This window comes from Aptenodytes forsteri, unplaced genomic scaffold (genome assembly GCF_000699145.1).
Source record: "Aptenodytes forsteri isolate BGI_AS27 unplaced genomic scaffold, ASM69914v1 Scaffold3, whole genome shotgun sequence".
In the NCBI taxonomy this organism is placed as follows: Eukaryota; Metazoa; Chordata; class Aves; order Sphenisciformes; family Spheniscidae; genus Aptenodytes; species Aptenodytes forsteri.
This window is the reverse complement of record NW_008795283.1, coordinates 85,043-98,902: the sequence shown is the minus strand read 5'-3', so window position 1 is coordinate 98,902 and position 13,860 is coordinate 85,043. Positions and strand designations below refer to the sequence as shown.

At 38.0% G+C, this 13,860-nt stretch overlaps 1 protein-coding gene across 6 annotated transcripts in view; it reads right to left on the bottom strand.

Moving 5' to 3' along the window:
- The window catches only part of NUMB (NUMB, endocytic adaptor protein), a 38,238-nt gene that overhangs the window by 21,446 nt on the left and 2,932 nt on the right, over positions 1-13,860 (bottom strand). For all 6 annotated transcript variants that reach the window (XM_009279257.2, XM_009279258.2, XM_009279256.2 and 3 more), the window contains exon 2: positions 2,608-2,682. In XM_009279257.2, coding sequence (XP_009277532.1) covers positions 2,608-2,682 — 75 coding nt within the window. The remainder of the gene's footprint in view (positions 1-2,607; positions 2,683-13,860) is intronic.

Below are 13,860 nucleotides of genomic sequence, written 5' to 3'. Positions count from 1 at the left end.
TTAAGCTATTCCTAAAACCAAGATTAACACTGTTCTATATTCTTCTTGACAAATCCCATAAAGTGTTTTAAAATTCATTAGTCAACCCTAAAAAAGAACAGACTTCAGTTCCCCAAATGAATTGCCAACTGTTGGAGAACGAGAATTAAGAGAAAAAAAAAAAAGAGTATTAAAGGCAGACAGAACTTAATTTTTAGAAGCTACAAGGTACAAGTATTCAATGATTCTGTCTAAGAGAACAGAACTATTATTTATTGACTGGATTTATAAAACCTACACATTACCTGCAAAGAAAACAGTAAAGATTAAAATAGGCCACATACACTTCGATGTAGTTTAACCATATGAAAAGTTAAGTCCAATTTCCCTTAAGCTAGTCTTTCAGTTTGAGCACTGCAGCTCGAACTTGTAATTCTTTCAAGACCAAGAGAAAGCCCATCAAAATAATCAAGGACTGAGAAAGCAAGAGACTACCAAAGAACAAACTGTTTTCTTATCACATTCCTTGCATGCTGAAACATCATCCAGTGGTTTGGCTTTTGCTAATTAAGAGAGCATATTGTACAGAAAAGAGCTTTCAGTAATAGTAGAGTCCTAAAGAAATGCCCCCAGTTTAAAACCTACATGCTGGGGATGGGGGGCAGGGGTTGAATTGCAGTGAGCAGCTCCAAATGAACCTTGGATCTGATGGAGTCTAGCAACTAAAGCACACAAAGTAGTTTCAGTAATCTGAATCTTCCTCTTGGGGCCCAATGACAATTTCACCTCTGCTTCTCAACTTCCAACACAACAAAGGAGACAATGCAAATAGCAATCGTAAGAGACATGCGCTTGCGTCTAATTTATATAGACATCAAAAACTTCAAACAGCAGAAGAAATCAAAATTACCTACAGAAAAATGTTGATTTTATGAGAGTGGGTAAGTTCATGCCATTCACAGTTTGGAATAATGACATAGCACAGAATAGGGAAATGAAATTTACTTCCAGAGAATGTACTGTAAAAGTTAGATATCCAAGTCTGAGACTTGAATGAATAATTCAGGTGATCAAGAATCACAATCCTGGAATTATCCAAATTCCAGAAGAAACTAAGTGCTATGCTTTTACCGTGTCTCATTATTTATAAGCTTAGCTACACTTAACTGGCTTGTGGGCTTAGAGTTTATAAAAAAACTGGAGAACAAGTACTTCAAAGCATAGTTCCCCAGAGAAAAGAATGAGAGAAGTTGCATAAAGTAGATACTGCAAGGTTATTTGGTGTGCTAACAGAAAGTATTCTGATAGAACAAAAACCAGAAGGAAACAAAAAACGGATCCAATTCATTATGTGGTCAGTATTTGCACTTTTAGCTATGTAAACTAAATTCATAGAACAAAGAAACTCATTTATATTTTGTGTGGCCCTTTTTAATAAAGATCAATCACCAATCACTGATGGACTGAATGGGAACAGATGGGATACGGCTCTAACAGGTTGCTATACATTAGCTGAGAGAGAAAAGAATGAAAAGACTTGATTTTAATCAGAGCACTAAACCAATTCAGAAACTTTACAGCACAACAGAAGGAAGAAAAGATAACCTATAATCCTCTGTTGTGTGCTAGGAAGAAAGGAAGAACAGGTTTAGTTGGAAGCCATTTGAGCTCTCACATTTGGTGAGGAAAAAAGCAATGTCCAGTAGCAGATATCTTAAGTTAGGCAAAGGTGCAGTAGAAGTGTTTGATGTACTTTCAGTAATTTTGTTGAGCTACAAGGATACAAGAGTTTCTTCCACTAAAGGCATCACTGAAGAATGTATATAGCTGACACGTAAGAGAAGTGATGAAAAGGATAGCAGTTCTCTATCTCCATTCAGACTTAAAATTTTAATGTCCTTTGTCCTTCTGTTCTCTTCAATGCTGTTTTAGCCTCAGTTCCTTGATAGACTGGTCACTGCCTTTCTGGAGTTTGCTATTTCCGCAGAATTTTGTGATATTACTACTGCAGGAAAGAGATGACAAGACCTCTTCAAATGAGCCATAGAAATACAAAGAGCTTTGAACGAGTGCCATTTACAGGAGCAAACGTTCACAGAAGCCGAACTAAGAGCAGCCCACTTAATGACATATCAGAATTAGGCAGCCTTCAGGCCACTTTGAGCAGATGCAAGCCAGATTATTTCATGCGTGACTACAATGTTGCAGTGCATTAGAAAAAAGCAGCCTAAATCAAGTAATAATTTGTATAATAACAGTGAATTAAGTCACTATTAAAGTGGCAGGCAACAGAGGGAGGGAGAGAGGGAGGGGAAAAGAGAGAGGGAGAAAGAACTGTTAAAAAACAATGGTTGAAGTCCCATGTGGGTACCAACTTAGTCTCAAAGGTCACAGAGGATTTTTACACATTTGTTTTGCAAATAGTTTCTGCAAGTAGAAAGAACAGTTGTAACTCTCTCCCTCTCATCATCAGATTAGCATGTCCCCCTAACCGCAGCAGTGCTCTCAAACCGGCCAACTGTTCTCCTAACATGGGTCAAAAGTTCAGTCTTTAGCTGGGGCACTGCTGCCGAACGGACCTTTTCCAGTAACACTCACAGCCCTTTTTCATGAAACAAATATACATACAGATTTCAGTCTCTTCACAGCATCTTCACAGATATGCATTCCTCTGGACTCATCCACTTCAACATGTCCCAAGTACTGCAGGAAAGAGAGTAGGGGTAGAAAAGCTTAATAGTTCTTCCTTAAACTCCCTGGGTTTAAAAATCCAATCTCTGAATTCATCTCAGTACAGCTGAGATGACAGACGTTAACAGCACTTTGCTAGCCTTCTTTTGAGACCTGTATTTGGAGGTTTGACTTTGTATTTATATGGTGCACCAGCATCAGTAGAAAAGCATCTAGAAATTTTGAGGGAAAGACAGACTTTCCTTACTTGGGGGGAAAATGAAATTGAAAAGTAGAACTCCATTTTCCTGCTTATTCAGCATGAGCTTTAGTCACTTTTTTTTTTACTAGCATAGCATGAAAACCTTAAGTCAATATAGAGATGACTGTGAATAAATTATTTTTGAATATGATATTTAGTATCAAAAACTGAATTATACTACATAGTAAGATAACCAAATATATTTGAATGTTAATGTCCAAATACAAGAAATCTCAGTGTTGCAAACAGAAAACATCCTTGTTTTTTCCCCCCCTTTTTTCAAAATTGTAAACCAAAATTGTTTATCATCATTACAATACCAGGCTCTTATGTTGACACCGAAACATTCATCATTCTCATGAAAGCTTTTAAAATTAATAACCCAGAATAATATTAGCCTATAGAGAAAGCAATTTCAAGAAATACATCAGAGTGTAGTGCTCAGGGTACTGTGGATAGTTTCATTTTACATTCTGGGGGGGGAAGTGCTCTAGGTTTTCCAATTTCTCCCTAACTTTTCCAATCATAGCTCTTTTTGATAGGGGAAGGAAATGTTCTCTCAGAAACATTCATATCCTTATTCAAAGTACTTAACTCTTGAAGAAAAAGTACTTAACTCTTGAAGAACAACATAGAAACTATTAAATAAAAGCTTTCTGAAGTTTTGTAATAAGAGGTATAGGTCAAAGAAACTTACCCCAATTTATGTGGCATTGTAAGAATTGTATGCAGTTCAGCATTTACATTCTAGACTAGCTAGAGAGTGAACAAATGGTTCTAAAATATCAGAATCAATACTTGTGTCACTTAATGCAGTGGTAAACCTGGGTTTAATAATCTATTGAGAAGTCCCACTCCATCACAGAATATTCTGTCATGAGTTATCTGAAATCTCCCAGTTTTTGTTTCATTAATTAGGATACCATACTTAACTAGATGGACAAAAAAAGATTTCATTCTTTAGCACCATATTGAAGTACACTATCAGAATAACATAACAGATTCAACTAAATGGACAAACTCAGACTGTTGTAAAGATTTAACGGAAATTGGAAAGTTGAGGATTTTCTCATGCAAGGCAAGATGCTCCAAAAGAGGAGACTCTACATATCACCGCACATATCATTAAACTGCTGAAAGATTTAAAAGTTCTTAAGTGACAGAGAGCTTTAATGTTAAATCTCACTATGTGGCATTTTTAAAACAGAGTAATTCTGGATGGAACAATTCTGCAAGAATTTCATTTGAACCAGCCCTCACAGCTGGAGAACAGCTTGAAAAATAAATTGCATAGAAACTACAAGGTAAATAAAAGAGATCTGACACTTTAGAGCTTTTTCAAAACGAGCTCTGTGAGGCTGAAGCCTTATAATTGAATGCAGCGGCTGCCAAAACAGCAACTGTACTCCCTCAGCTGAGCTTGCTGAACACTTGCACAAGATCTTCATTTCTCCAGAACACACACTAACTAGAAAATTTTAATCCTAAAAATACACAAATAATAACAACTAAAGATGCATTTACTATGTGTCTGGAAGTACATATTTATATCAACAGCTATCATAGATGGATCTTCGGTTCTGCCATGACTCCTCTGGAAGTTCCAGAGATGCAGAAATTCTGTGGTTGTGCAGATTTGTCATGGGAAAGTTCTGGGTTTAGTAACTTCAGAAAGTTTGTCAACTTCTCTTTAAAAAGGGAGGGATATAGACAGGAACAAAGCTGAGGTTTATAGAGGACAGGAAAAAAAAAAGATATATGCATGGACTGAGCCATCTAGTTTGCATGACCATTAAGTAAAGTATCATACAAACAGAGGACAACTTTCGGATTTCCTGAGCTATCTGCACATCTCATTTACCCCAGTGTAGGAAAAATGTTTCCAACTGAAGGTCCAAACCATTCAGTCCCTGTACTTGGCAACCTGCCTTTTGCTTGGAAAAGGGAGAAACAGAGCAGGGTAAATATTGCCTCATGTCACACTCCAAAACAGACAACCATTTTCCCCTGCATTGCCAAACCTCTATTCAAGTCCCATGCTCCAACTTTCAGCAATCAGTCATGCCACTGCTGCTAGAGGCAGCAAGTTTAGCTGCAGTTTTCAACACTACTTCCACTCCAGTGAATGGGGACATTATTGCACATATCAAGTGCATCTACCCACACCAAAAGGGTACAATCCACAGATCTCATTGAGCATCAATCAATTCTGAATTATAAAAGAAATTACACTGCCACACAATACTTCTTTATGATATAGAGGACAAAAGGTGCTTTGTTTGCACTTACACTTTATGCCCTTCATCAAAAAAAACCTTGTTCATCCCATTGCACCATTTTTGCAGAAGCCAGAAGCTCATTGCTATCAGTACCAGTGGCCTTGTGCATTTTACAGGCAGTTTCAAAATTCCTCCTGGTTTTTTTTCCTGGGGTGGTGGTATGTTGATTCCTTATAGATACCAATATATTTTTAAGTTTCTTTCTTGTAAAAATAACTTTCAGCTGTATAATCAGAACACTGTGGTCCTCTTCTTTTTTTAGCGAGGTCTCCCTTAAGCAGCAGGTCCCCTTCCAAGTCTTCAGGCTTATTTCTAAAGACTCTTTTCCCCCCATGTAGATATACATGGCTCCTGTATTTAACCAGTGCTACAATAGTTATCTGACTTCTAACAGGTAGTAATCAACAACGTAAATATTTCTTCAAGAAACTTGGCAAACAGCTCTGCTACAGACTGAGACCTTTTCTAGTACCCTTACATTTTAATTAGAAGTGTTAAATTGTAATTGTATCACTACCTAACCTTAAATTTGAAATATTAGCTCAACTTATTAGTGCAACAGCATTTTATGAATGACTTTTCAAAATTTAACAGAGAAAGAAAATACAGCTGCTAGTTAGATTAAAGACATGGTCTGCTCCTTACAGCCTGAAATGGAAGTTAAACACCAGAATTCAGGACTTAAAAATAAACCATCACCAAACTCTGTTGTCCCGCCACAGGAAAGAGACTGCATGGAAACCACTTTAAAAAGCAGATACACAAATCCCACACTTGTATACACAACCTTTCAGGATCTCTGAAAGGAACTTCCCTTTCAAACTAAAGGAGAAGAAACATACTGTGAAGTGCCTGGGCAGCAACTTGTCCTATATAAGTAAAATCTCATGCAAATCCATCATGGCACATTACCACAAACACACTGAAGGACTGGGACACATAGTTCCTGGGTGCACAAAATCAATGTGAGCTGCATAAGCCATACCATGGTGGCTGATGACTTTGCAGAACAGTAAGGAAGGGGGTACCCCAGACATGTTTGCAAAGAGCACTCCTTGTCACAAGGATCACTGCAGCCAGCATTCCTGAAGAAAGCAAGTACTTTTCCATCACGAAAGTGCACATAGTAGGAATGCAGTATTAATATTGAATGCATTCCTACTTAATTTCCATAGCAACCAATGAATGATAGTCATGACATCAGCAATTCTCAGCCATAAGATGTTCTGTAAAAGATGTAATCGTTATACTAGAAATTAACCACCAATGCTTCTACAGAAAGCTAAAATCCTTGCGGGCAGAGTCCACATACAAAGTAACATAAAATAAAAGCTGTAATCCAAATGAAATACTTTCAGGGGCTGTTGGAGAACCCCTTAACACAAACATTTTTAAATAGAAGTATTGCTGATGTTAACATTTTCAGAAGAAAAAAAAAAAAAGATGAGATGATGGTACAGCAAGTAATAAAAGAAACCCCCACTTTCCTTCTTCACCTCTGGGCTCTATGTTCTCTTTCACAGATGGTGGTGTTCAGTATCAATCTCAAGTCAAACAGAAAGCAATCAACACAGGAACAAGTTAAACTGGCACGTAGCAAAACGCCCTTAGAACTTGAAAAGTACTTGAGAAACTTTATTCTTTTTCAACATTTTAAACTTTTTCCAACTTCATCTAAAAATGAACAACTTAATTTACCATATCAAGTGTTTTTGGTGAAGCTGTCCAGCTGCCTTTCCCCAAATATACGCTATTGAAATTGCTCCTAAGAAAACATCAAGGGCTGATGTATCAGGTCAGTAACATTGCTGGTCAGAAACAAAACAGATCTACCACCCATGTCCTACTACAAGAAATACTACCCTGATCATCTTTGTTTTCATTTCTTTCACAAATACTTGGCTGACTCAGTTTTCAAAATTTCAAAGTTCAACAATAATAGCTGGCAAAAAGAAAGATCCTTCACCAGAACTCATTCCACCTGGACAACTCACTGGAGCCAGTTTTGTTTGTTCAAGCCAGGTAATATGCTATTACAGACTTTCTTCCAAACAGACAGAGCTACACAAATCATTGAAGTTAACCTCTGTATCAGCAGATGTTCACATGCACTGTTTTATTTGCAATAACAGATTAGGTTCTTCAGATTACATTTGAAACTAGACGGACACAGAAAATGAGCTTACTGTAAGTCCTGGCCAAGGTGTCCCATGCTAGGGAACTAGCTGCCATAGAGAAAAGCACACCATTTTCTTGGTATTTTTCCTAGAGGCAGTGACATTCCTCTTTCTTCCTCTGTGTAAGTACTATTGTCTCTACAACTGGGGTATTATTTGTAACAGTGAGACTGACTGCTTGGCATCTGCATGTGTAGATATGCTTCTGGAATTGGTATGCTCAAGAATTAAAGCCAGAGCTCCACAGTTTCACAGTGAAATGCTGTCTTGCAACTAGACATAAGCTTAAATCCAGAAAGCCTGGATACATCTTAAAGCTGAGCTACGTTTCCACTGACTTCTGTAAGATTTACATCCCAATGTTCAATACTTTATTTCTCTCCTCTCTCACTCCATCGCTCCTGCTTTTTTAATTTATTGGTTTGAAACAGATGTTTGCTTAGACAGAGCTGTAGAAGAACAGACAACAGAAACTCCATGATTAAGCATCAACAAACTAAGCTTAATTCTGCTTAGTCAAAGCTACAGGTTAGTTACGATGCTACACATGTCCTTAGGGTCCAACTTCTTCCACTTCCCTAAGTCACCAGAAATCGAAATGTCTCATCAACCTGTTAAACCCCCCAAAACAGGAGCTGTAACAGTCTATGACTGCTAAACGTCTCTGAATAGCATGGGTCAAAAGAATTTAATTCTAAAAACAAAGCAGTATCTATACCAGTAGTTCTCTATGTCCCTTCACATCACACTCACCTAAGAGGCATACTGTGCATTTCACTTACTGATTCTCATATCATATTTATCAGTGTGAACAGAAACAACATTGTGAAGGAATAACAAACGTTTCCAGTTGGGACTAATGAAGACAAAGTAGCAAAGCTCAATACAGGACACACAAATGCTATATCCTTCATATTCTCACAAATCCCTAAAACAAGGCAGAGAAGGAACTCAGGAGGTTATGTAGGACAGCACTTGCCTCAAGGCAGGATCTACTTCCACTTCTACATCAGAGAAGTCAGCCTGGAAGTATTATGACATTTCTGTAACTGGAGATCAATAGGGTAGACCTTCTACTCTGCAGCTTACATGCCTCACTGATAGAAAGGGAGGTTGTTTTGCTGGGTTGTTGTTGTTGTTAATGCCTATCCTAAATTTCCCTTGATAAGGCTTAAACCCACTATTTCTCCTAGCCCTTTACAGCTTCACGTATGTACTGTTAGACTTAGGTTTTCAATTGTTCACTCTGATGTGCAATTCCTACTTTTCCAGGAGTTCAGCGTTAGTAAATAAATTTAAAATTTTCTTAAAAAAAAAGAAAATAAAGGAAAATCAAGTGTTGATAGCACAAAGTTTTGTAAACACACTGCACAGGTGCACATTGTACCGTTTCTTCAAGTCCTGCAAAAAATTCAGTTTCCGTTTACGACAATGGAAACGCCCCAGTTTTAAAAAACAAAAACACCCAGAATTAAAAAGTATAACCCAATGAAACTTTTTCATTTCCAACACCTGAATTACATTTTAAAAAAATATTTCTGCAAGGACATCCAAACTATTTTTATGGCTCTAAACATTAATAGTCATATCTTTAAAACAATTTGAAGTTTACTAAACAATTTAAGAATTTAACCTTGGCCAAAGACAGGAGGGTTTTAAAATTGAGTAAGAAGCTTCAACTAGAACTTCTTGTTTGCCATACTATTCAAACAAAAATAAGGGTTGGACACACGAGTGTGAAAAGTTTAAAGATTAGGGATTGCATTACATTCCTTTCAATAGTGACAAAAATGCATAGGAATATATTGGAGGCAAGTCTCACACCTTCTGTTATAATCACCATTCTTTTATAATTAGCTGTCTTCAAGCTTTTTTCCTGTGATCTTAAATGCTGCAGGATTTTAAAAATGTACCTTTGCTTGCTGCTGGGTTAGCATTCAATAGGAATGGTTATTGTTCATTGCTAACATCAGTTCGTGCCTGAAGAGGTAGGGATTTGTAGTGTTTAACGTATAAGGCTGTGCAACATTTCAGAAATCAGCAGATTTGTCACATTAACTTCTTAAAAATACTTAACATAGTTTCCAAAGACTATTCAAGCACCTCAAGCTTTCACAGTCAAAAATATCACATGCCTAACTTAAAGGCACTTCAGCATCAACATGCTGGTAAACTCTTTCACAGCAACTATTATTTCAAACTAGAAGTGCATTTAAGACATAAAATAAGCAGGTTACCTGTGCTGAGTATGTCTTTCTGATCTGGAGGAACTGAATGGCATGCAAGCTGTATTTATAAACTGATTGAAAATAAGAAGTTATTTTTAATATGAGATTTATAAATTTGACATTAAGCAATAAAGTTCAATATGTAAATTCCAAAACTAAAGAGGACAACTGGGCAGATACTAGTGGTGCGAGAGCACACAGCGAAGTGACAGAAATGGCCTATTTCCTACTGATAGCGGTTTCAGCAGGGCCACATATGGCCGGCCTAATGACATAACATGCTGCCAGGTCACATGGACCCCAGGGATGAGAAGTGACACTCACAGGTCCCAGCGAGGATACTCTACAGGGCTCAGCACAAGTTGTTCCCTTTTCTTCTGTCTCTGCTTCAATACAGAGCAGTACGGTGTCCTCCAAACATCTCCCACCAAAGCAAGGGCTAGATAGGAAACAGTTGAAGAGTATTTACTCTGAAAAGTCAATTCTTTTATGTGTGAATGTAGAACTGTATCCATATAATTTTTGTCAATACAAACACAGAAATCAAGATTCAGTGGAAAGGCTAACTTACATGACACCAGGCACTCAGCAGCTTCAAATTCAAAATTACAGATGTGGTTTATTACTCTTCCACATGGACTTTTTTTCACTGATATCTTTAGTCTTCCAGTTGGAATAAAAGGAATAAAATATGCAAGTAAACTTGCAGGCTACAGGCAACAGTAGCCTTAGACACATTAAGGTCAAAAGAGACTCACCACCAAAAACATGAAAGTGACAGAACAAAACTAATTAAATTAATCCAAGATATATGCGACTGTTGCATCTTCTAGAACACAGGTAGGAATCAGCTGTTAATATTCTGTTTAACATATCCGGTTGGTTAGAACCGCCAAGAACTTGCAAATGTTTGGTTTGTTTAGTTCTGTTAAGTAGAGGGAAATGACCTAATTTTTCTGATATAAATTTCGCAGGCCAGTTACTCTAAAGTGCATTTGTATGAATAAAAACTACTTACCCAGAGGGACATTTGAAAAGGCATTTCAGACAAAAGAAGCCTTAGTGTCAAATATTTTAGTCATTAAAACACAGAACAGCTGCATGTTCTCAGTGAGGTAGCGTCTGGAGCAAGAAAGCAAGTTTGAAAATGTGTATGTCAATGAACTTCATTTTTTGCAATTATGATGTATAAAGATAGTGTAAAAATAAATTATAGCACTGATAAGCGCAGCTGTAATGTCTGTTAGAATAATCTACTTCTGAACAGTTTGAAATATGTCTCCATCTAAGTCTCTTATACATTACACATATCTGGCACAGTTTTTCTCTGAGGGACGATTCACTACCGAAACATGGTAGTTACTTTTTAGTTTGTTAGGACAGTGGAAGAGAATTTGCCCCTGAAAATATACTTCTGCACAGATTTTCCAGCAGCTGTAACAGTGCCACATTTAGTAACGGGGCAACTGAGTGCATCTATAAAAGCTGCAATGTATCGTGCCTCCACACCACAAAAGTTAGAAGCGCAATACCATCATGTTCCCAACAGAATAGGAAAAGTCTGCAAGTCACACTTGTCTAAACACAAGTTTAACATCTTTTTCACACCTGTCTCTGCTGATGCAGTGGCGTGCAAAAAAACCCATTCAGTTGTACGCTCCAGCATCCTGGCTGTTTTTTCAATGCAACTTTAGTTGATTCAAAGCAGTTTATGCAGAAGAGCACTGCAGGAAAGTCAGTAGCCATTCCAAGGCCTTCTTTTGAATGTGTCAGATTACCACCTCAAGCGTGGTTAGATTTCCAACACAGTGAAGAGCTATCTGTAAATATATCCTACACACACTAAGACGACTGAGAAAATATGATCAGTAGCTGGTTACATACAGCACAGCCACTCCAACTAGTGGAAAAACAGACTGTTAAACAAACAAACAAAAAGTATTATTGCCTAAAAGCAACAGTACACACCCAGTATTATCACCACCTCCAAATTTATGAGCACAGCACTGGAGATAACCAACTGTGCATCAAATCCACTTCCCTGAATTTTAAAACAACAATGTAACAGGAATTTTGCCAGTACTTTCCACAGAGCATCTTCTCTACCGAAATGAAGATGATCCATAGATGCATCAGATTTGCTCAAAATCCAACAGCATGCTTATGGACTTTAATTAACAATAAGGATCAGCTGTGGATGTAGCACAGGAAGAGCTTAAAGAACTGTGCCAACATAGAAAACCTTTCAATAACATTAAATCTGTTTGCGGTACAGCACCCTCAAAGCACAACGAATGAGCAGCTACTGGAATCCCTGTCCAGCAGTAACAGAACAAAGCCTGGAGGCATGATGAAATCCTATTTGCAACATGATTTTCAAAGTGCTTCCACATGTTTTGTAATATCTGAAAAAATATAAATCTATGCTAGCACACTGCAAACACCCCAACTCTGGGCAAAATATAAATGCCCAAAGGCAAGAAGTTAACACACACACAAACTTAACACTACTTTAAGAGTGACATATCTTTCACCCATCAAACTTTCATGATTTTTCTCTTTTACAAGGGAAACAGAGAGCAAATGTTACTAACTCTGCATTTGCACTAGTCTCCTCTCTCCAAAAAAATGTGTCTTACCTAAATAAAATAGCAAGCATTAGAAGAAACAAAGCCCTCAATATGGCTGCTACTTCATTAGTTTCACATATTTTACTTTCATACAGAAAACCTTAAAGACTGCTGTAGAGACATTTGTTAACAATTCTCAGGTCTTCACCTGCTGTAAAGGTAAAATCTTTGTCCTCCCTGCAAAAGCCAGACTCCAGTCTTTCTACTCAGCTACGCTTTGAGCTCCAAAGAACTACAGCCAATGATTTTTAGAGAGTGGGCAAGGCAGACCATAAAGAATAAGGATAGACTAACCACCCCCTCCCCCAAAAACATATTAAACTGTGGTTGAGCAGCTATACTACAGGCAATGGGCCACTCTGGAATTCCCATTTAGGAACTTTAAGAAAATGAAGGTATTTTCACCATGTTTCAGATTTGAATGCATTCCTATCCATTAACTATATTTCCCAAAATATCTCAGTTTATTCTGCTCCATTGAGGAGCATCAGGAAGAAAAGTTACCCCATCAGATATTTAAGGACATAGGCAACAGCATACTTTTCCTGGAATGTATGAATTTCCGAATAATACCCAAGAACGGCGTTGACAGGATACTCTCCTTCAATAGCACAAAGTTCTATTCTTTTTGCGAGCAAAATATAGTACCACCCACTAAACCGATGACTCTACATCTGGTTTATCTCGTTCACTCACAATGGCATACTTCCTGTCTGTATCTATTAAAGTCCAGTTAACACCCACTTTGCATCCCAAGCCTAACAGAAATTTCCATTACTGCCCATCTGAAGGCACAGTATTTTGGAAGATAAATTCTAATCGAATAAGCTAGAACACCTCTTAACGTCAAATTGTTCTGATTTTAAGCTTTCATCTAATTGCAAATACTTTAAAATATTAATAGTCTACCATTCTGAACAAACAGAAATTTCCATTACTGCCCATCTGAAGGCACAGTATTTTGGAAGATAAATTCTAATCGAATAAGCTAGAACACCTCTTAACGTCAAATTGTTCTGATTTTAAGCTTTCATCTAATTGCAAATACTTTAAAATATTAATAGTCTACCATTCTGAACAAATGCTAAAGCCCTGATAGAATTAAATCTGGCCAGGGATGTCAAGGGCAACAAGAAAAGATTCTATAGGTACATCAGGGATAAAAGGAAGACAAGGGAAAACGTGGGCCCTCTCCGGAACAAAACGGGAGACCTGGTTACACGGGACACGGAGAAGGTGGAGGTACTCAATGACTTTTTTGCCTCGGTCTTCACCGGCAAGTGCCCGAGCCTCACTGCTCAAGCCACAGAAGGCAAAGGCGGGGACTGGGAGAATGAAGAGCCGCCCACTGTGGGAGAACATCAGGTTCAAGACCATCTGAGGCACTTGAAGGTGCACAAGTCCATGGGACCCAATGAGATCCATCCGTGGGTCCTGAGGGAACTGGCGGATGAAGTTGCTAAGCCACTATCCATCGTACTTGAGAAGTCGCAGCAGTCCGGTGAAGTTCCCACTGACTGGAAAAGGGGAAACATAACCCCCATTTTTAAAAAGGGAAAAAAGGAAGACCCGGGGAACTACAGGCCAGTCAGTCTCACCTCTGTGCCTGGGAAGATCATGGAGCAGATCCTCCTG